Source organism: Electrophorus electricus, chromosome 3 (genome assembly GCF_041902795.1).
Source record: "Electrophorus electricus isolate QZ-2024a chromosome 3, ASM4190279v1, whole genome shotgun sequence".
NCBI lineage: Eukaryota > Metazoa > Chordata > Actinopteri > Gymnotiformes > Gymnotidae > Electrophorus > Electrophorus electricus.
Window position 1 is genome coordinate 26638071 of NC_137499.1, and position 22920 is coordinate 26660990.

Here is a 22920-nt window from a genome sequence, read left to right on the forward strand (position 1 = left end):
AAGCAAGTGCGACACTTTTTTTTTTTCTTCTTTCATAACGTAGCTAACATAACCATATGTTAATTTATTCTATGTTACCCCTCCATAATTTGAACGGTAAGGTGAAAATTGTCTCTTTATCCAAAGCTTTTTATAGAGTGGAACATTTTTAGAGGCCAACATAAAGTAAAAAAAAAATTAATATGTCTTTTAAAGCAGCTGTCTTTACAGAGCTTAAGTCTGCAGTCAGAAGAACAGCTTATTTCACCACAACTTGCTTCTCAAAAAGGTGAGGGTTGTGTTTTTTCTCTCTTAATAAATTTGGTTGGTGTACAAATGGTTTGGCTTATACAGGATATACATTTCTTGGCATGCACGGTGACTATAAATTACCTATCACTGATATGACAGCTGTGCAGAAAAAGCAATTGCATTTCAGCGCCAAAAATGTCTCTGCCAGCACCAAGAAAGGGATAAACTCATCTCAGAAGGAGAGTGAGTGAAAGACAGAGAGAGAGAGAAGAGATAAACTCAGAAGGAGAGTGAGTGAAAGACAGAGAGAGAAGAAGGGATAAACTCAGAAGGAGAGTGAGTGAAAGACAGAGAAAGAGAGAAGAAGGGATAAACTCATCTTGGAAGGAGAGTGAGTGAAAGAGCGAGAGCAGAAGGGATAAACTCAAGGAGAGTGGAAGACAGAGAAGGAGGGATAAACTCATCTCAGAAGGAGAGTGAGTCAAAGAGACAGAAGAAGGGAAGGGAAAATAAATTAGACTGAAGGGTGAAGGACAGGAAGAGAGAGGGGGGGGAGGATAGTGCGTTTGTAGAGGCTACAGTAGTGCAGCTAAAACACACTAAACATCCACTAAACTGATCCCTTGTTATCAACCCAAGACCTGTGGTGAACTGATACTGGCAGCTCACCTCTCCAACACACACACACACACACACACACACACACACATAAACAAACAAACTCAAAAGAAAAAAACAACCCTAACGTCTGTTGGAGGATCATTAGCCACAAGGCGAATTCGACCAGAACACACGCACGCGCACACACACACACACACACACACACACACACACACAGTCTGCATGCCTTCGCTTCTCATTCTCACTGTCTCGTCCTTCTGTTTATGTCAAATTGCCCTTAATGCTGCATAATCAAGTCAGGGGATAATAAGGAAACAACTGCAGACGCAGAAAACAAAACAGCCTGTACGTCCAATCACCCGTATCGCCTGTACCTCCAATCAGAACCCCTCTCTACTGAATAGAGTGTGAGCAGAACAGTGCCGGGTCCGAGCCTGCTCACGTAATTAAGGTGAGAGCCATGGGTACGTTTGGGTAGAAAGCTTTTCCACTCGGCAACCGCTGTTCTGCAGAAATCTGAGTGTTCTGCATGCAACTTGGTGTCTGCACTCGGCTGCCAGCCGGATGTAGATAGAGTGTTTTTACCATCCCTCCACCTCACAGTTCACCAGGGGGATGTGCCTGCACCCTTTTGAAGAGTACAGTGCGCAACCAATCACTCTCATCATGCTTAATTTCACGCCACGGTGGAGTCCCCTTCCATTCGTGTTCACAAGTTTCTTCTCTGTGAATATTTGAAGGCAGTCCCGTTGAGCCTTGTTTTCTGTGATGGTAAATGAAGACTGCTCATTGGCTAATATTTCATCAGTATTTTACCAGTATTGGTACTGACAAATCGTACATTCTTACGCTTGCATCCATTCAGTTGTTGCTGGAAAGTGTAAGTAGAATTGTCTGGATTGTTAACCTGCTTGTTGTTATTATTGTTGTTCATTTTCTTCAGAATCTGTCACAGCAGCTGTTTTCTCATCAAATACGTCACTGAAGAGAAGTGAAACGATGAAATTGGTTAAAATTTTGGCTGTTTCTGAAATATTTAATCTTGAACAGTTTTGTTTTGTTTTTTTTTCTTCTGTGCTGTTAAAGAAGTGAATGTGATTGTGGTGGTGGTGGTTGTTGTTTGTTTCCTGACCTCACGGGACACTGTAAAGTCACCTCGGCCACGGTCCATTTTCCATGCGCCCTTTTCAGTTAGGTTTTCCCCTGAATCCTTTTGTTTGCGTGATGTACGTTGCCCATAAATGCCACAGCCGTGACAAAGGAATTTCCCTTGCGTGGAACGTTGGCGGGAAGCGGAACAAGCTGGCCACCTGCCTTATCAACAACAGACGCGTGACTGAGCCGCCTCAGGGAAGGCATCTGAGCAGGGATTCGGCACCTCTTGGCAACGTGGTACACATCCCCTGTCCTCCGTCATTCCCAGGAGACTGATGGAAAGTCAGCTTTTCAAATCTTTCCATTAGCTCCCAGTGGAAGACCATGGAAGTCAGGACTGGTTCTGAGGGTCGGGTGGAACGGCTAGCTGATCTCGAACGTTCCTTTGTCTCATGGAGTTGCTGGAGCTTTACGCTGACAGCACTCGGGTTCAAGTATGTAATGAATTTAATTTTTTTAAGGTGGCCCTGTGTCATTTCACCTGGTTGAAGTAGCTTTGCTTTAACAGTATTATTTCAAATGTACTCTAAAAGGCACATTTGAAAGCCAAATTGCACTGTGAAGAGGGGTTTTTTTTCCACCTGGTTTGAGCACCTATTTCACCATGGCGACCAAAAAAGGCAGTGAAATAAGGGCGGAAAATAAAATTAAAAGAAAAAAAAATACAACTCTGCACATAGTGATTCTGGTGCTGTATACGTGTTTCATGTGGGCGTCTCCCATCAGACGTCTGATAATGTGGCAACCAAGGTGGTGTTGAGTGGCAACCAAGGTGGTGTTGCATTTATGGTCGAAAAATTCGAAATTTAAGCTGAGCTATTACTTCCCCCCTCCCCTCACCATAAAACCGAATGGGATCGCCAAGATAAGAACGAGCGCCGATGCTCGTCCCGGACCGGGTGCGGCTACCACCGTCCCAAGTTGCTAAGGCACGAGTCAGATGTAAAATATGCAAAATATCGACATCAAACCAGTCAGAATCACACCCAGGACATCGTGGTTGCTCCACAGTTCTGTTGCCATGGGGAATTTTCTCTCTACTGTGGACACAGCAACAGCGTTTTTGATAGACACGTTTATACTTTTGCAGTGCAGTGACAGAGCCCTTAATCCGTCTATGCAAGAATGTACATCAAATGACAGTTCACATGCATAATAATTGTAAGGGGCACTCTCTCTCTCTCTCTTACAATTATACATATTATACATATATATCTCGCCTTGCTATTATTAAGTGAATTGTCATTTTATAACACTTGTCTTCCTCCTCTCACTCTCTTGTACATACATATATAGAAAGGACAGTGGGAGTGTGAATATTATGGCCAGTTATTATAGGTAAATGAGATGTTTCTAATAAAGTAGCTGGTGAGGGCCCATTTGAATGTGTCTGTATTTTGGATTTCTCTTCAATTTCTGATACCAGTCCAACATTAGAATGCATCGCGGACATCTAATGCAGAGCTGCTCCTACACGTAAGCTTGTCACCCGCCTGGTCGTCTTTGATCTCCTCCATTTGGACGGAGAACCTTAGAAAGTGGTTTCAAGTAATAAAGCACGCGCGGTCCTGCTAATTTGCATGCCTGCACGGCCGAGTCAGGAGGCTCGTTAGTGCCGACGGTTAGGAAGCGCTCGCGGGCAAACGAAACGGCCTCATCGGGACGAAAGGTGGTAGGTAGAGTTAGACGTTCCTTGGTTGCGCATGGTCCCCGCCACAAGCATGCAAGTCCCTGGTAGTCCGTTTAGCTCCGAAGAGAACTGAGATTGATTTCGTACTCTGTCTTTCATCTCTAGACAGTCTTCTTCTTAGCGCGCGCAGTCACGGCTCCGCGAGCCTTTCACGCCCTTGTTTGCCAACTTTAGCGGCTCTCTCTCTCTCTCTCTCTCTCTCTCTCTCTCTCTCTCTCTCTCTCTCTCTCTCTCTCTCTCTCTCTCTCTATATATATATATATATATATATATATATATATAAAATTTTTTATTGTACATTTTTTAGAAGAAAAGTCGGGGTTATTTTTAATAGGCTATAGGCTACGTATCTAGTTCGATTAACTACTGCATGTAGTACAAGCTAGGAGTGCGGAGGAAATTCGGCATCACTGAAAAGCGTTATTTCAGTGTCGTGTACAAAAATGCTGCAAAGGAAATTGCCGTGCAAGTTTATGCCAAACATGTCTAGTATGTCAGGGAAAAGTTTCCGCCGTGCTTGATGGATTACACCTGAAAACCTGTTAACACTTCCCGCAGCATTAGTCTCTGTATCTCTGCCACTCTCCCTAGTTTAGTTATCTTTTGGATATGGTTAGACAAGCACGGAGAAAGGCAGTAAGAGCGTGTTCTCTTGTTTTGCATTAGCGTAGTGTGGCAATAATTGGGCTCAAGCGGGTGTTCCGCTGTCTCTCACCCGTTACCTTTTATAGCGCATGCTCTTGTTTTAAAGGCTTCTCTGATGTTCTCGCCTTGCTTCTTTGTCACGGTAATTAAACCGCAGAAGTGGGTCTCTAAAGCAAAGCTCAGGCCCCCACCCTCGGGGATTTCAGGTAAACTGAGTTGACATGTCGAGGCAGGTTGCCTTCCCTTTCCGTTTCGTGACATCTCCCGTTGACGGTTCTCGAGACATAAATTTCTTGGGTTTTTCGTTTTGTTCCGGTTACGGGAAGAAATCACTCATTCCAGACAGCCCCGGGTAATTGCGCTGTACTGCAGTATAAAGATGTAAAAGATGTAGAGATATTCAGAACTGTCTTGAAGTAAACAAGGTTTCCAGAGAAATAGGACGTTTCAGACAGAGGTCCTTCATCATCTGCAAGCATAGTGCTTCTGACGTTTTAGGACAAGGAACCAGTTTATAATAGAAAAGGTAGATGTTTAGATAGTAGATCATAATATTGATTCCATGAGGTTCTGAGTTCAGAGTGTAGATCTTTTTTTCAGGGGGTTTTTTCTTCGAGTTCCCCAACTTCATTGCTGCCATAGCAACAACTGGCAATGCAAACAGCTATAGCATTAATGCAGTGTCTTTTAGTATTAACATGTCTTGCCACAGGAAATGACAAATCCTTAATTCTGATGGTCTGAAGGTGTCCAACAAACCGATCAGCAAGTCCTCTCCTGGTTTCTCCAATATAAAGCTGATGAGATCTTTTACAGGTAATACAGCACACAACTCCCACAGTGATGCATGAGGAGGAATGGGGGATGACAACTGGTCCTTTTGTGCCAGTTATTTTAGTGGTTGTGTTTATACATTTACATGTAGCAGGTCTAGAGTGGTTGCAGGCTGCAGTACAAGAGTTATTATCTGAATGATTGTTTATCCTGACCATATTTTTTGTCTCATCTGCAGGAGAGTAGTGGAAGATCCTTGAAAAGGAATTTGGTGAATGCTGAAGTGATGAAATGAAATATAATATAAGCCACTGTTTCATTTATAGGATGATAAGTCAGTACCAAAAGAATTCTTGTCGTCTTAACAGCAGATTATGTATAGGCTAGTTCATCCACTCTCTGAACAGGTAAAGCATGAGCAAAGGTGTCATCGATGACCTCCTCAGGAAACCCACAGTTTTGAAGATATTCTCACACTTCCATGCTTTTCTGCTGGACGTCTTCATTCTCACTGCAAATGCAGTGTTAATACAGTGTTAATACACACACCATATATGTTATACATACATACACGCACACACACACACACACACACACACCCATTTGTGCACACCTGCACACAAGTCAAGAGTGAGATAAATAGCCAATCGAATAATAACTGGTAATGCAACCACCTGCAACCACCCTAGATGTGCTACTTGTAAATTTATGGACATCAATATTATCTCTTGCAAGTGATGTAATCAGTTTTACATCGGAGAAACAATAAGAAGGCTTGCTGATCGTATTGTTGAACACTTTCAGAACATCAGAATTAATGATTCCAGTGGCAAGGCATTTTAATGCTAATGGCCATTGCATTAACATATCTGTTTGCATTGCCAGTTGTTGCTATGGCAGCACTGAAGTTAGGAAAAATCATGGAAGTTTGGAACCCCATGGAGTGAATGTTATGACTCAAACATCAATAAACTTGTTTTACTGCCTAGAATTTCAGAAGCACTTTGCTTGCACACCTGATAAAGGACCTGGGTTCAAAATGTCCTGTTTCTCTGGAAACCTTGTGTACTACAGTACAATTTTGCGTACTTCTATATATAGGTAGTCAAAATTGCAGTGAAATATACACATATCTTATCAGAGATTGTCAGTCCTTTTGCCCACTTGCTGTGCTGTGGGGACTGTGTCTGTGATATAGGAGGATTGTCATTTCTGTGACATTTTGCAGATCCAGCGACAAAGTTGAAATGTCTTCCATTGCTTTTTCGCATGTGCTGCAAAACCCCCGCTTCTAGCTCTGGGGGAGCCCGGTAATTAGATGAGGGATTAAAATGTTAATCTAAATTGTTTCTTAACTTTCCCCCTTTTCACAGGGCTCTCCTCCCCACCCTCCCCGCATTTCACATCCATTCCAGAGACATGTAAGATTGCCATTAAATTCTGTGCACAGGGCTAAGCTTGGTGTACACTGTAATCGACTCATTTTCAGTTTAAACTCCCATCCACCGGTGTCCAGGAGTTATAGACTATTTTTCATCTGCCGCACGTGTCCTGGCTGAGAGGGATGTTAGACTCCTGCTGTGTGGGACAGTTGTTTATGTCGACACTGCGTGTGTGTGTGTGTGTGCACGTTTGCGTTTGTGTGTGTCTTTTTATGTGCTGTTTAGGTAAAGTGCAGGGTGACATGACTCACCCTATTTTCTTTCTCAGAGACCCTCCACGTGTCCTGCATTACAGACCTTAGGCCATTTGCAAAACCATTCACGAACCTAAAAAGGCATTTAAACTACGAGGAGCAATTGGCTTCCTTTCTGCTTGGTTTGCCATGAACATCCCACTTCAACAGCGTTTAAATCTGAGAAACATTATGGTGCGGGTCTGCAGTGATGAGCCTGTTTTTATTTCCATGGTAACCCTTAAAGGAAGTAAAATGGCAAAGTGAATGGTGTTCCTCACTCAGGTTGTAGCCAGATTTGAAGAACATTTTAGTGGCCCGTTGATTAAACCCACTAGTTATAACTCTGTTTATATATATATATATATATATATATATAAAACATTGGGCTGGTGTGATATTAAATACTGAAGTTCTGAACATAACAGTGTGATTTAAAGTGATTTGCATTTTCTTAATTCATAATAAACTCTTAATGACAATTTATATGTAAATATACAAGAGGAGAAGATTTGAGTGATCCATCGCACTAATGTCTGTTAGCCCAGGTATGCTGAGCTGTGAATCTCGTTTGGTTTTATGCACAGGTTCTTAGCTGGGACTTTAGTATTGGTCATTGGGCCCGTCTTTCATCTCTTGGATTTTGTTGCTTTTGGAGTTTAAATTCCATGACTTCGTGTCACCCAGATGAAGATAGGCGCCCATTTTGAGTGTAGTTCCTCTCAAGGTTTCTTTCTCACGCCTCCGCGGGGGGGGGGGGGGGTTATCTCGCCGCTGTCGCCCTCGGCTAGCTCGTTACGGAGACTAGATCCGGATTTCTCCAAAGCCGCTTCGCGCCGGTGTCTGCTGTCGAAAGTGCTCGGCAAAATAACCCCGAACCGGACGCACCGTGGCAGCGAATCGGTGGAAACAGCAGTCTTGTCTCCTCACTGTTCAGAAACCGATATATGGTTTTGTTTTTTTTCCCCGCGTAAACCAGTCGGCAGCACAGGCGGGAGGCGAAGGGGCAGCGCTCGGGCCGCTCAGTTCATTTAGCGTCTGCGTTGCAGAAACTTCCCCGGTGCCCTTGAGGTCCACGACGCGCGAGCTTGTTAGCGCGCATGGCGCCCGTGCGCACAGCTGGCGGGATTAACGCCGCCGCGCCCGAGCCAGATAAAGGCGTCATCGCGTCTGCTTTGATTATCGGTGATATCGATATGGCGATGTGAGGCAATTAGCCTCCAGTGCTCGTATGCTCACATGACAGGGTGAAGGGAGCAGAAGGACGGAGAGTGTTTGGGAATGCAGCAATGGCACGAATCCGCGGTGCTTTTACACTTTGTTGTGCTTAGTTCATGCGAGTGGAAATGTCACGTTTAAGCGCCAGCGTTCGTCACACAGGATAAACTGATTTGTCCTGAACCCGTCATTTGCGGGGGGGTGTAACATTTCTGTGCTATAAGCAAGAGAAGAAGGCTTTTGTTCCTCTGGAGGAGAATTCGAGAGAGCCTGCCTATTGATCAGACATATCTGGACAAGGAACTAGATAAAATGTATTGGTTTTCGGTGCAGTGTGCAGGGGGAGTAGATTAGCTCAGACTTCCATTCCAGTGTTCTAGTGGTTTTAATTTTTTTTTAGCTCCTCTATAATGTCAGTTCCTTTAAAGTGCTTCTTTTGTACAATCTTTCTTTTCTTCTCCTTTTTATTATGTATTATTTCCCCATATCTCTCTCTCTCTCTCTCTCTCTCTCTCTCTCTCTCTCTCTCTGAGGGTGTCTGAGTAAATACAAAACAGAAATGGCTTGTGACACCCTCATAACATTACACTGTCTACAAAGGTTACAGAACCAAAGCAGTGCAGTCTCACTCGGGTTTGCGGAGGGAGGCTGTGCTCCACACCTCTGCCATCTCCTGCTCTTTCAGTTGCTAGACAGGCGAGCCAGACGATCAAAGGACTGGGTCGGGAGTGGGATTGGTGTGTGTGTGTGTGTGTGTGTGTGTGTGTGTGTGTGCGGGGAGGTGGGGGGACAAATGGCAAATCAAATCTGAAATTTGCAGACATCTGTTAAGTAGCACAGGGACCATCATTAGGACTTCACACCTCAACACGGAGCGCTCGTTTTGGTGCCAGTGGGTGGAACAAATAAACAGACATTGAAATTCAAGCCCAGGTTCCTCCCTGTTGCCATCTTTTAATGGTGCCCTTTCTGAATCGCAGCGCTCGCTCTCTGTCTCTCTCTCACTATCTCTCTCTCTCTCTCTCTCTCTCTCTCTGTCTCTCGCTATCTCGCTCTCTGTCTCTCACTCTCTCTGTCTCTGTCTCTCGCTCTCTCTCTCACTCTCTCTGTCTCTCTCTTATCTCTGCTCTCTCTCTCTAGCTTCAGGGAGGCTGGTAATAGATTAAGCCGTTAAGTAGGTGAGCTGTTCGAGAGGAGATTTTGCTGCCATTTTGGAATTAACCAACTTAGATGCAGCGATGTCTTCTTTGTTCTTTGCAGATGACTGTTCACTTCTGAAGAATGCAGCGAGGAAAGGAAAAGGTTCACCTTTAGGAACAGTTCAGATACACACAGCAGAGATGGCACCAAAATTAAATGTAGTCTGATTCGGTTCTGTGGGGTAAGATGGTGCAATAGTTGCAGAGGTGTGTGTGTGAGAGTGAGTGAGTGATGGTGGAGGTGCAGTGTGAGGATTTAAGAAACACTCAGATGGACTCTCACAATAGCGCTGAACAGTTCAGCAGAATCCATATTTAACATGTTCCCTTGTGTACGCTTTCCATTCCCAACCACCCCACTGTGTCGGTGGCTGGAAGTTCATTGATTTTCAGTTTTTTTTTTCCCCTCCTCCTAATTCCATGTTCATGCTATGCCTGATGCCTCCCAGAAAACCCCTGCAGGAGTGTAATTAACTGAGCTTCAGACTGTGCTTCCATACCTTTGTTAGGTGCAGTCAACTGGCGATAGCTTGGCATGCCTCTGCTGTTCAGGGGCAGCATTCCTTCAGAAGCAGCGCTCGTTCAGAGGCAGCAGTGCTCATTCAGAGGCAGCACTCGTTTAATTGTATGTTGTTAATCACTGGAAGCATCCAGCCGGAAACCTCTAGAATCTTAAGATGCGAAAGGCGTGACCCAGGACTACTTTGTGCATTGAAGTTCTTTGAGAGTTTTGGGTGGTGGTGTTGGTAGGGGTGGGGTTTAAGGGATGCGCTTGTTTTGATGTGGCTTTGTCTGCTTCCTTGATTTAAACAATTTTTTTTTCTCATTTTCTTTTGATGTTCAGCTATTGTTCCACAAAGCTATGTTAGGTTTAATACATAATTACCATTAAACATGGGATGTTACAGTGTAAATATTATAAACAAGCAGACATGCTAAATAAATATGAACATAAAAGTTAATGAAATTCATAGTAAAAAGCTATGGCAAGGAATTGTTTTTATTACAAACAAAAACACAAGTAAATAAAAGGAAGGTGGCTGTATGTGACTGGTGAGAGCGCTGCTTGCCAAGGGCACTTTGCTGGGGATGAAGCTGTTGGAACTGGAGACATCAGTAGAGAATGTGTCTCTGAGGTCACGGACATACAGGTGGGAGAGAGGGAGAGAGAGAGAGAGAGGGAGAGAGGGAGTCTGGGAGAGGAGAGCACAGAAAAGCTCTCCCCTGGAGCCCAGAGAAGTGTCTGCGCAGTGCGTTTGTAGTCTGGTGGGCAACACGAATCAAAAGTGTTCGGAGCTTTGGCGCGCGTCAGACAGCTTTTCTCCGCCCCCTACACCTTCGCAGCCTATTATGTATCGGTGAGTGAATTTACATACGCAAATCCCAAAACCCTTGTCCAACTCCAGGTAGGGGAGGGGTCTGCTTCATCCTGCAAAAGTCCAACAGAAAAGAACTGGCACTATGTCACACACACACACAAAAAAATCATTATAGTCGTCGTGGTGATGTTGCCAGGCCACTGGCACATGAAATAGTTTAATATTCCGGGGCAGTAATTTTAATGAAATTAATTCCAGAAGACATTGTAAAGAGCTGATGGTGTCATAAAACAAACGTTATAGCCGTCATCCATCACCGTGATGCAAATTATGTCCACCGATCGTCTGGTGATGTCTCGCTTCAGGGACGAGGCGCTGATAAGGGGCTTTAATTGCTTCGAAAAGGTTACGCGGAGCGGATAGGGGCTCGTTTGCACCGAGCCACGCGTGACCTTTTCGTCCTTTTGTCCGCCCGCGACACCTCCGTGCGGACAGACGGCTACCGCCCTGGAGATGTGGGAGCCAACACCTCCCCCCCCCCCGGCTCGGGGTGCAGGGGCGGGGCCGTGGGCTGCGTGAGGACCCCTGGCGTTCTGGCAGCCTGCGAGCCCGTTGCACAAGTACCCTGCCGTTTAGCAACATTTGTTCGCATTCAACGCCAGCGCCGCGAGGGTCCATTCGCCTCGCCCAGGGCCTGTTCGCTCCACTAGGGACTCGTTCCCTATGCATAAACCCGCAGCTGTCAACAGCACCAGGGACTAAATCGAAATGTTCACTCAGATACTTGTCTATTCTCGACAGCGCGTCAAGACTAGGTTCTGTCGGTGCATGTCGCAAGTCCTCCGCTCCGGAATAGACCTTTTTTTCACTCCACTTCCATCCTGGTCCCTCCCCCAGATTATCTGTTACATCACTGTGTCTGTGTTTTAGTGCCCTTTGTGCCGTTATTGTTGTATGAAGTGTTACTCACTGTTATCTTAGGTAATTGTGCCCTTTCTCTTGAACTCCCTATTTCTTAGGTCTTCTCATTTTTGTGTGGTTGGGTTTCTAGTCCTGGTTTTGCATCTTGCCTAGTTTGCTTTCTGGATTAAGACTTGTTTGCTTTCTGGATTAAGAGCTGTTTGCCCAGGTCACCACCGCCTGCCTGCATTACAGATTACAATAGTGGCCCTCAGAAATGGCCAAATAAGCGCTTAATCCAACACCCGTGCGTGCGCCTTGGCCCCATCTTGCCTGTGAAAGAGGGAGGGGTCCCACTGATGGCCACCCCATTTTGGCTGTGGTGTGGGAGCTCCACAGTAGCAACCTCCTAAGGCCTGCGGCCCACTCTAGGAGCTCAGCTACAAAACCACGTTAGCACCTTGCGCCTCAACTGGCACTGAGAGATGTTTTCAGCATGCTGCGACACTCTAATTTCCACGTCTGTTCCCTTTCTCCCGCCATTGATTTCAATATCCCTCAAGGATTTTGGGGTGGGGTGGGGGGGCGTTTTGACATGTGTAAGGATGAAAATGAGTCGACTCTGTTCATTATTGACTTCAGCTTCAGTCACTTGGGGAAAACCTTAAGCTGACATGACTGGATTTCGACACAAAATCCTTTATCTGCTAAAGACTTTTGTTGTTGCCAAAATTAAATGTGCGAAGATGAGAAATTGTGCTGAAGAGATTTTTATTGGGAAAGTGTTCTGCTCACGACAAGTTGTGTGTAATATCAAATTCCAGATGCGAAGGTGTAGCTTATAAGATAGTGTTTATTTGATTTCAGCATTGATCCATGAGCACTCAGTTAAAATGTGGATTCGCAGGTTTGTGTGTGTGTGTGTGCTGGTGAGATGATTATACAGCATACATTATAACAGTGTGAGCCTGTTCTAGCCATCCATCAGCCATACAGAACAGCGTTCATTTGAAACCCAGCATGGATAATATATGCCCTTTTTGTCTCATGCATAAATAATTGAACGGGGGGTGGTTGTTCTCAGAGAGCGTCCATATGAGGACACGCCCCACACGTCACAGGCTTCCATTCACACCATGACCGTCTCCCGCACGCCTGCGTCTGAATACGGAACACCTCTGATGTCGAGGGAGGGGCACAGTGGCAGGAAGCCTCTGCAATAGCACTTTTTTTTTTGTCACCTGTGATATGAAAGTCTTTGTCGTAATGGGGGAAAAAAAAAACACCTCCACTCCTTTAAACATTTTGACAGTCTGAAAGCTTTTTCCCTGTTTGTTTTAGAACCCGCTTTGGAGGTGGGACTCAACAGTCATGGCGTGAACACGGAGTTCACAGAGCCGTCTGTCTGCCGTGTACAAACGCAAAACGTAAACAATTCCGCGTGCAGGAAGTCCTTCACTCACTTCCTTTCCTCCCCCAAATAAGCTGTTTGTTTTCACTATAACACGGCAGATTATTCTCCACCGATGCAGGCTCCAGATCCAGCCACCATTACAGCGCTCTGCACGTAGATGTTTGTTTAGCGATGCATTATAGAATAGCACAGTGCAGTGTTCTTGTGTTTGTTTTTGTTTTGCCTGGTTCAAACCTGCTAACCCGCTATGGCCAGATCCAAGGAATGCCGTTAAGATGCTTAATGCTTAATGCTATTTAATTGTTTTTTAAATTCTTTTTATTTATTTATTTATTTATTTTTGAGTTCTTGAGCTCTGGTTAGCATTGCACCATGTAACCTTCGCTTGCAGAAAGCTTGGCCCGCCGGGTTACAGCGCTGACTTGTTGAATTTCGTGGTAGCAGGAAAGGTCACCCTGGAGAGGTAATGGCAATCATCATGGCACCAAATTAAGCCTCATTAGGCAGGCCGCAGCGCGAGCAGGCCTTTAGGTTAATGAAAGCCATTTGGAGGCGTGGTGGACGTCTCGGTTGTACCACTCTTAACCTTCCCGTAATGGAAAGGCTCGTCTTGTTGCCAGTGTGGGAGGGCGAGGTTAATGTTTGCGCAAACGCGGGGCTTTTCCTCGGAACGCTGGAAACAGCTGGCAGTGCTGAATTGCTTTTCTTTTGTCGCATGGAATCTCATATAACGGGGGTGGGGGCGGTGTTGGGCAGGCGAGAGAGTGAGCAGTAAGTGATGTATGCCCTTCATTGGACACAGAACATTTAGCTTTCATTAACAGTTGAACACGTACACGATGCATTAGCGGGGCCTCAGTGGCCGCGGTGCTCATCCTCGCCGCTTTCCCATCTGATGAATGCGCGTCACCAGGGGCAACGGGGAGCGGAAGCGGAGACGCAGCCCTGGCGCAGGTGCCATGCTGGTGGGCAGCGCCATGACTGACAGTAGGCTCAAGCCAATGCCGCACGCCCAACTAGAGCACCGTAACCACACCCACCCCTGAGGTGGTAAAGGGAGAGTCAGGGAAGGGGCCCGCTGTTTTGCGTCGGATTTTCACTAAGGGACACTGCACGCTCCCTGCCCGTTCCTAAGAGCTACCGCTCCACAGGGGGCGTGGTTCTGCAGCTTGGCCCCCTCTCACAGTACTGATGCTGCGTGGGCGCTGCGTGGGCAGAACGCAAAGGCTGGCCTGCGCTAGCGCCAACCAACTCGAACGAAACGAGACAGGGCCCCCCACCCCCCAATGAAAGCTCATGCCTCATAAAAGTCGGATGAACTTGAGGGCTGCATGGTAAACACACTGCCGATTAGAGAGAAGAAACACACGGCACACCCGAGTGCTCTGCAGACGTGGGTGGAAAAGGACGAATTAACAATTCATTCTTAATTACAAGCACCAGAAAAAACATGAGGTGCCTAACAAATGCCGCAGCAGAATTCCTGATGGGGCATCATTTGTCTCTGCTGCGTACAGGAGAATCGCTCTCCTGCACATCGGAGGACCCAAGTGCTGCCTAATGATCGTTTTTCATTGTGCGTCTCTGACACGATGGTTTCCCCACTTTCTATGTGAACCGTGTGTAAGAGGTGGATGAAAACAACCCCCCCCCTCGCACCCTGCAGCTTGCCTTCCGAGGCCCACGGCGCTTTATATCACGGCGCTATCGAGCCGCCGTTACGCCATCGAGAGCGGATCAAGTAACGAGCATTGTGATTCCTCTCGTGAAGGCGGCCGCTCATGACGCCGGCCGTCCATCAGCGGCGGGTCTGCGCATCCACTCAGCTCCGCTGCGGCGATGGGGGGTTTTGGGGGGCGAGCGATGCACTGACCAAGCAACAGCCATTGAGTGAAGGGGATTTATGACCTGCGGTCCATCAGCCCTGATCTTAAAAGCCTGTGATTAACAACGAGAAGAAAGCAGAGATGGGCTTAAAACTGGCCCTGGCAAAGCCTGACAAGGCCGTGCCGCTCCCCAGCCTTTTACTCTGCCTGTTAACAAAGCGGAACGCGCTCTCTCTCTCTCTCTCTCTCTCACTAGCTTTCCCTCTGTGTGCCTGCGTGCATGCATGTGTACGTGTGTGCGTCTGTGAGATGCATACACACACACACACACACACACACACACACACGCACGTGTGTGTATAAATGCCAAAAGGCTTCTGCATGTTGGACGCATTAGGAAATAACCCCTCTGGTGTGCGCCACAACGTAGCTGATATTGTCTTTTTCTTTTTTCCCTCTGCTGTATAACATCCACGGACACACCTGTCTCAGACCTGCGGTAATTCGCCGGCTTCGCTGTCTTGTGCGGTTAGCAGTCTGTCCTTTCTCATCAAGCGCAGTCGTGCAGTATCACTCTTTGCACGCGGGTGCTCGTGTCAAACGCAATCTGCTCATCCGCGGGGTTCCAGAACATCAAATTAGATGATCTCATTATCCTTCCTCGTTACTCCTGGCATGACGGGTACCATTAAAAAAAAAAAAAAAAAAAAAAAAAAGTATTTATTTGTTTGTTTGTTTGTTTATTTTGAGGACCTGCCCTCCATATCTGCATGTCGCACTGAAATGCTCTCTCCCTCTCTGGGTGGCAGGTGGGGAGCATGCTGCCACGGTGACGCACCCGCTCCCGGCTGCCTTCTCCGACCTGCTGCCGCACTTCCTGGTGGAGCCCGACGACGTCTACATTGTGAAGAATAAGCCGGTCACCCTCACGTGCCGCTCGACGCCCGCCACGCAGATCTACTTCAAGTGCAACGGCGAGTGGGTGCACCAGGACGACCACCTGATCGAGCGCACCGTCGACCCCTCCACGGGTACGTGGGCCGCGCCGAGCCCCAAGGGTTTCGTTCGCACAGTTCGTTTCGTGGGAACAGTCCAAACGACCCGTTACTAGAAAAGCAGACTTGGGTGGGGAACTAGATAGGATGAATAGCCGGTGTCTTATCAAGGAGGCCGGACCTCTAATATCAGTGCTGGTGACTGGCACCTTAACTAGCCAATGAAAATGTCACGAGGCAGAGAGCAGGGAGTGGGAAGCCTCAGCACTGTGCCCTGTGAGGAGCACACAGACCAGAGAGGAGGCAGGTGCACCAGACAATTTCTCAGGTGCTCCCCGCCACCGGAGAAAAGATCCCGGAAGCTGACACGCTCCTGCAAGCCGCTTTACGCATCGACTGTGACCCTTGTGCGTCACAGTGCACTTTTGCCTTTTGGAATGTGGCGTTATAGTTTTCGTTTTGACAGCCCCCCAACCCCCCCCCCCACCCCACCACTCTAAGCAGAAACGGCTCCCGTTTATACCGCGCGTACGAAGCCACTGTTGTCTTTACCTCCCCAAACAAAGCGGCTGCAGCCCCGTTACTGCGCCTCTAAAAGATCGCGCTGCTTAGGCGTTCGGGCGTCCTGAGGAATGCGGCGTCTCCGTCTGAGTGGGCCTTGGCCGCCTTTTCCATCTGAGAGCCACGAGCTCCTGTCCCCCCGAGGTTCAATCAGCCGCACGTTACCACGGAGCCAGCAGACTCGCGCTCATTTGTTCAACCCTGCCTCCCTCTCAGCAAGCACGGCGCGTCTGACAGCCACTCCGCCAGAGCCCGCGATTGATTATGATCTGTTGACAAGTTCTCCTGCTCATCTGTGTTTTGCCACCGCTGCGTGTACAAATCAGCGTGCCTTTTTAAAGAGAGCACGCCCGTCTTGCAAAAAGGAAAAGAATGTTTTTGTTAAGGCATTGTGATAATGTCTCCTTTCCTTCAGGATGATTGTTGACTCTCACGCCCTCTCTCTCTCTCTCTCTGTCTCTCTCTCTCTCTCTCTCTCTATCGCTCTCTCTCTTGCTCTCGCTCTCTCTCTCGCTCGCTGGCTCGCTCTCTCTCGCTCTCTCTCTTGCTCTCGCTCTCTCGCTCGCTCGCTCTCTCTCGCTCTCTCTCTCTCTTGCTCGCTCTCTCTCTCCCCCTCTCCTCTCTCTCTCTCTCTCTCTCTCTCTTGCTCGCTCTCTCTCTCCCCCTCTCCGCTCTCTCTCTCTTGCTCTCGCTCGCTCGCTCGCTCTCACTCTCTCTCTCTCTCGCTCTCTCTCTCTTGCTCGCTCTCTCTCTCTCTCTCTCTCTCTCTCTCTCTCTTGCTCGCTCTCTCTCCCCCTCTCTCTCTCTCTCTCTCTTGCTCGCTCTCTCTCTCCTCCTCTCTCTCTCTCTCTTATCTCCCTCGCTCTCATCAGAATTCACGCGCTGCGCATTTGCAGTCACGTTTGCCACCCAGTATGCACGACACGCACAAGTGGTACAAAACCCACAGTCCTCCAGTCCGGTCCAGCGCAGGACCGGGCGGCGGCTCCCGGATCTCTCCGGTCGGGGGCTGGGTCGCCGCGCCAACGTCGCGGAGGTGGAGCCCTTGCATCCTCCTCTCCTCCGGCTTCACCCAATCACAGCCTTGGCTCGTGCTTGCTGCTCTCACAGCGAGAAAAGGTGATGCCTGCTGGTAGCCCCACGCCCATGCGCTTCCAAACATGCTCTGCACCATAAAGCCCACCAAGTTTACGAGGGCATTGTATTAGGCATGCGACGCAGCTGCCAGCTTCTGACGACCGTGCCCACCGGCAGGGCAGCCCTTCACTGGCAAACTGGGCATATATATTGCAATATAATTATGGTTTAATACATTTCTTGGCATTAATAATACACGAGTATGTATTATTAATGTACAGGTTATTATTAATAATGCATCCATTGTAGATTTTCTGCGAGATGCAGCAGGGCCGCATAACACCGCCAGGTTTCTCAGGGTCCCGCGCGGCTAACATTTGGGCCACAGTCAGAGGCTGAACAAGTGTCCACAAGATACATGCGCATTGATCCTTCCCAGCTTGTTGTCAGCGCCTGCCCATGGCAAGGCGTCCCCCTGGCAACAGGCCCGGAAGCCCAGCTCTCCAAACTTTAAGGCTTTAGAGAAAGGAAAGTTTGGGAGTTCTCGCACGTTTGAATCTCTCGGGCCAGGGAACACCATTGCCGCTGCCCTGCCCCGGGTAACCGGAAGGTAGAGCAGATGTTCGGGCTTTATAATGACTACACAACTCTTTACTGTCCTTACTCCTTAAAGCAGTCTATCCCACTGGCTTGTTCCCTGGACGAGACACGGGCAAGTGGAAAGAAGCGTCTGCATCAGGCTTCAGTCAACCTTTCAGGCCAGGAGCTCTTTATCTCAGGACAACTACAGTATGTGGTGTCACATACACAGTCCAGTACACGTCAGTTCATTTTATTTTTATAACCTATTTGAAAAGAACCGCAGTTGACCACAGCTCTATACAAATAAAGGTCTAAGGTTAGGAAAATTAAAGAGATAAGATCACAGAGTTTACAGAAACCAAAAATGCAAACCACACTTCGATAAAACAAAATAACAATAACAAGTGACAAAACAATAAAATAATCTTCAATAAAATGAGATGGAATAAATGAATTAGGATAAAAGATAAAGATTTACATCTCTTCATGGGTTCCACAGATCCCACTTGTGTTTCTCACTAGAGACACGGCTTCCACAGCTCTGGGACAGTGAGTGAAAATGCTTGATCAGCCTTGTTTTTGAGATGAGAGCGTGGGACCATGAGCCACAATTTATGAACAGATCTGAGAGGCCTAATCATGTCTCAGCTGTACTGTGGAGACACACCATGTAATGCCTTAAATAAAAATACCATTTTAAACTCAGTTCGAAACGTTTTGGGGAGCCACCGTAAAGAAGCCTTACATTTTGTCTCGCAGTTGCATTTTGGACAACTTGCATATTCACATATAGAGAGAATTGCAGTAATTCACATATAGAGGGAATTGCAGTAAAGTGAAGGGACTGATTCCAATTTGGCAATATATGTTGGTTGGTAAAAATGAATTTGGTTGTTTGTCAAACTTAAGGGATGTCAAACAAGACCCTGAGATTTTTTTACATAGTTTGAATGCTTTGTGGAAACGAGTCCTGAATGGCCCGGAAAGTTGTACTGAATGGCCCGGAAAGTTGTCCTGAATGGCTTGTGTGCTCTCAGAGGGATTAAGGGTGATAACGTTGGTCTTATGATGTTCATTTAACTGAAGGAAGTTTTTAGCTAGCCATGATTTAAGGTATTCAGTGCAATCAGAAAGGGTCTTTAAGGAGTGGTTATCCCCTAGTTTCAGGAGCAAGTACAACTGGGTGACATGCATAACAGGAAATCTCATATTTTTGGAAAATAGTGCCCAGGGGATGAATGTATAAGGAAAATGGGAATTAACCCAACATATAGCCTTGAGGTATACCATATGTCACTGATGCTGGAGAAGAAATAAATCTTTCCATCTGAACTACAAATGTACATTTTAGGTAAGAGGAAAACCAAATACCCAGATACCCACCCCAAGCTTGAGCTAAAAGGATATTATGGTCAGCTGTACTGGGCGCAGCAGTGAGTTTGAGCATGACTAAAATGGCACAGTTGCTAGTTAAGTGAAAATAGTAAATTATTTCTTAGCAATTTCTTAATGAACAAGGCTGATCAAGCATTTTCACTCACTGCCCCAGAGCTGTGGAAGCTGTGTCTCTAATGAGAGACACAAGTGAGATCTGTGGAACCCATGAAGAGATTTAAATCTTTATCTTTTATCCTAATTCATGTATTTTATCTTGTTTTATTGAAGATTATTTTATTGTTTTGCTTGTTAATGCTTTGCTTTATTGGAGTGTGGTTTTGTCCTGGTTTGGTATTTAATGAGAAGGTGAATCACAGAACTTTTAAAACACAATGAGACAACGCTGCTAGTAAAGCTACTATTCAGAATAGTTAAAGGGGGAGGGGGGGGCAACACCATCCCATATTTCTTAAACAACATGTGGAGGGCCACTATCCCGAGGAGGAGTGGGCTTCATTTGAGACACTATATCTTTTAGCTGAGGATGTAACACAGAGTCACATTGATTCAGGAAAACAAACCATGAAATTGGTTCAGGAGGCTCATAAACACGTGGTGAAATAGCAGATCTAATGAGCTCAATTTTATCAACAAAGAATTTGTAGAACTTCTCACAAGTTTCAGGAGATCAAAGTAAGAAATAACAGGTGGATTTAAAAGCGTGTTCATGGTGCTGCAAAGAGATTTGGGCTGTGGGAGGTCTTACTGATCACCCTTGGTACTTTTAACCGAGTGCTGGTACATGGTAGACAGCCCCTTATATTTCACATGAAACTTGGAAGTTTGTCCGTCTTTCATTCTCACTCTGCTTTCCTGCACGCCTTTTAACTTTCGGCCTTCTGGCTCTCGGAGGAGCTATAGAGTCAAGGATATCTGTGGAGGTAGAGCTAAATGAAGTGACTAACTCCTCCAAGTTCTTGGAAGGAAGGGAGGAATTGATATTAGCAGAAGAGGATGAGACTAAGTATGCATCCGAGATCAGTCTAGCAGTAGGGGAGGTAATGTAGCGGGAATAATGACTAAAAGTGTGACACTCGGAAGTGGGGTGCGGGGGCGTGGCGTCGACTGCGCCTGGTCTGTGGCCAGATAGACAGATGTCATGCCCTTCCACGCAGACTGGAAAACTTAATGAGAACACCAAGTCAAGTGTATGACTATGAATCGATCAGCTGTGACCAGTGGTTTCAATGGACTGCAGACATGAATGTTAAAATCACCAAGAATCAGCAACTATTCAGTACTAGGAACAACGGAAAACAGAAAGAGTGAAAATTCCTGTAGAAAATCCCTGTTTGATGTAAGGGTCAGTAGATAAGAGGCCAGAGCATATGTCTGGGCACTCTTGAGTATTTAAACCTGGAAACTCACATATTTTTCCATGGCTATCGATCGGCATTTAAAGCAACTGCCTCCACCCCATCCTGAGACTCCCGGTGAACTGAAAATAACGTAAATCTACCCTAGAGAGTTTGGAAAGTGGACTTAGTCATTTAAATTGAAAGTCTTGTTTGATATTGATCTTGCATTGATAAAAGCTATCTCGGCAGTGCGATTATAGCAAATACTCCGTTCGTCGTAGATACTGGAGGTTAAACCCCCTACTCCAGCCCCCGCCTCCCGCGGGTGTATGTTCAGGAATATGCAAGTAAGGCCAGCTGGTGAGGTATCAGGGAGTGTGTGTTGGAGACTAGTGTATCTCAGCTCCAGAAGGCGTTCCCCAAACCGTAGTCAGGCGAGATGAATTTGAGCACCATAGATTTTCCCGGTAAATCTCATACCACCTTGCTCACCGCACTTCCTACGCCGTTCCCTTCAGCGCTGGGAGCAGCTTAGGCAGCAAACACCTGCTTGTATCTGCAGAAAGTACAAGGGATTAAAAAGACTATATCCTGCCAGGTTCTGATTGCACACGATCACAACACATGTCTGATCATAAGCGAGGGAAGGCAGGACTACTTGAACAAGAAAACGCACGAAAAAAGCGCAGTGACACAGCAAACAGGAAGGAGGCGGCAGTTACCAGCAAAACAGAGGCACCCACTTAGCAGCAGAAGTGCCTTTTTTCTCTTCTAGTCATTGCTGCCCATGAACAAACTCTTCTCATTGGTTGTGGGTGTGGTTATGGGTGGGTGTGGGTTTGTTTGGCCTGTGTTTGTTTTTTAAGCTTCTTTTGCTTCCTTTAGAAATAATTATAACTTCAAAGACCCATCTGTACAACAGTCTTTATTTTACAAACATGGCTATATGCAGAGTAAATATGTTAATAGGAATATTTGGAATATTTGATATTACCTCTCTCTCTCTCTCTCTATTATCTATCTATCTATCTGAAAACAGAATCCTCTCACACAAAAGCATATTTATAAAGTCATCAAAGTCCACCAGATCATCATGGTTCTGATAGTTCTGTCCACAACCACCTAGGTGTTTCGCCCTCAGGTAACCATCCAGACTGGATGCCGCGCAGTGTTCCGAGGCCGTGTAGACACGGAGGCCTAATGCAGTCAAGTCAGGTACTGCAGAGCCTTCTGGGTAACGCAACACGATCTCCCCGTGTGAAGCTCAGTGTCCTGGAGACAGCAAGAACATCCGGCAGTCTGATCTCACATAGGGACAACTACGACCTCAGGCTGTCTGATTTCCTCCGATTTCATTTTGCATAAAACATTTTTTTTCCAGTTTAGCAACATCTATTTGGTGTTTGCACATTTACTGTAGCCTCCTTTCTTTTTTTACATTTTTATTTATGAACATTTTATTTAGTTGGAAAGTAATCTTCACAATCCGACCTTCCTTTCAGAATATCAGTGTCGGCTATTGATTCTTTCCAGGGAGTCTATCAGTTTTCATTACCTGTCCACGGCAGCTTCTCAATTGCAGTTTTGCGGCCAGTCGGGTTGGGGGAGAGGAGAAGGCACTCCTCGAGGAGCACTGTTTGCATAAGACCCACCGCCTCTCCGGCATGGAGATGAGCTGAGCCCAGCCAGAGACAACGAGAAAAACGTATCCGCCTGGAGCGAAATCGATGCCGACAGCGCGCGGGCGTGAATCAGGCTTGCGCGGGCCTCATTCCGCAATGCTTGTGATCCACCCTCTGGTCCAGCCGCCACTGGCGGGCGCATGCGGGCACAGGTTCCAGACGGCATGGCCCGCATGTGGAACGCTCGCTTGTCTCTTCACGTAACGTGTCAAACAACCTCCTCTCCCCCCCCCCCCCCCCCCGAGTCTCTTTCAGATGTTGTTGTTTTTAGCCGCTTTCAAGCACGGATGCTCCCGTCTTCCGCAATCTGTCGTACCTGAACATCTGAACATCTCCAGCCCAGTGTTTGTCAACTGTGCAACTTTGCAAAGCACGATTGTCAAAAAAAGCAACACAGACAAACAAAAGCATGGAAGAAGATCCTCTAGAGAGAAAAACGTCTGTCAGGGCACGTTCCTCACAAACAGAGCAATGAATATTAAATGCAGTTTATAATCGAATGTTGGCCAAGATCTTATCTCCTAATTAGAGATTCTGCATTTTGGTTTTTCACCGCTTAATTTGAATCCATTTGTTGAGGTTTTCAGGAGGAAGTTTTGTTCCTATCCCCCCCCCCCCGCC

At 46.7% G+C, this 22920-nt stretch overlaps 1 protein-coding gene across 3 annotated transcripts in view; it reads left to right on the forward strand.

The window, feature by feature from the left end:
* Positions 1 to 22920, forward strand: part of unc5a (unc-5 netrin receptor A) — a 124993-nt gene that overhangs the window by 45958 nt on the left and 56115 nt on the right. For all 3 annotated transcript variants that reach the window (XM_081710846.1, XM_081710847.1, XM_035533329.2), the window contains exon 2: positions 15477 to 15698. In XM_081710846.1, coding sequence (XP_081566972.1) covers positions 15477 to 15698 — 222 coding nt within the window. The remainder of the gene's footprint in view (positions 1 to 15476; positions 15699 to 22920) is intronic.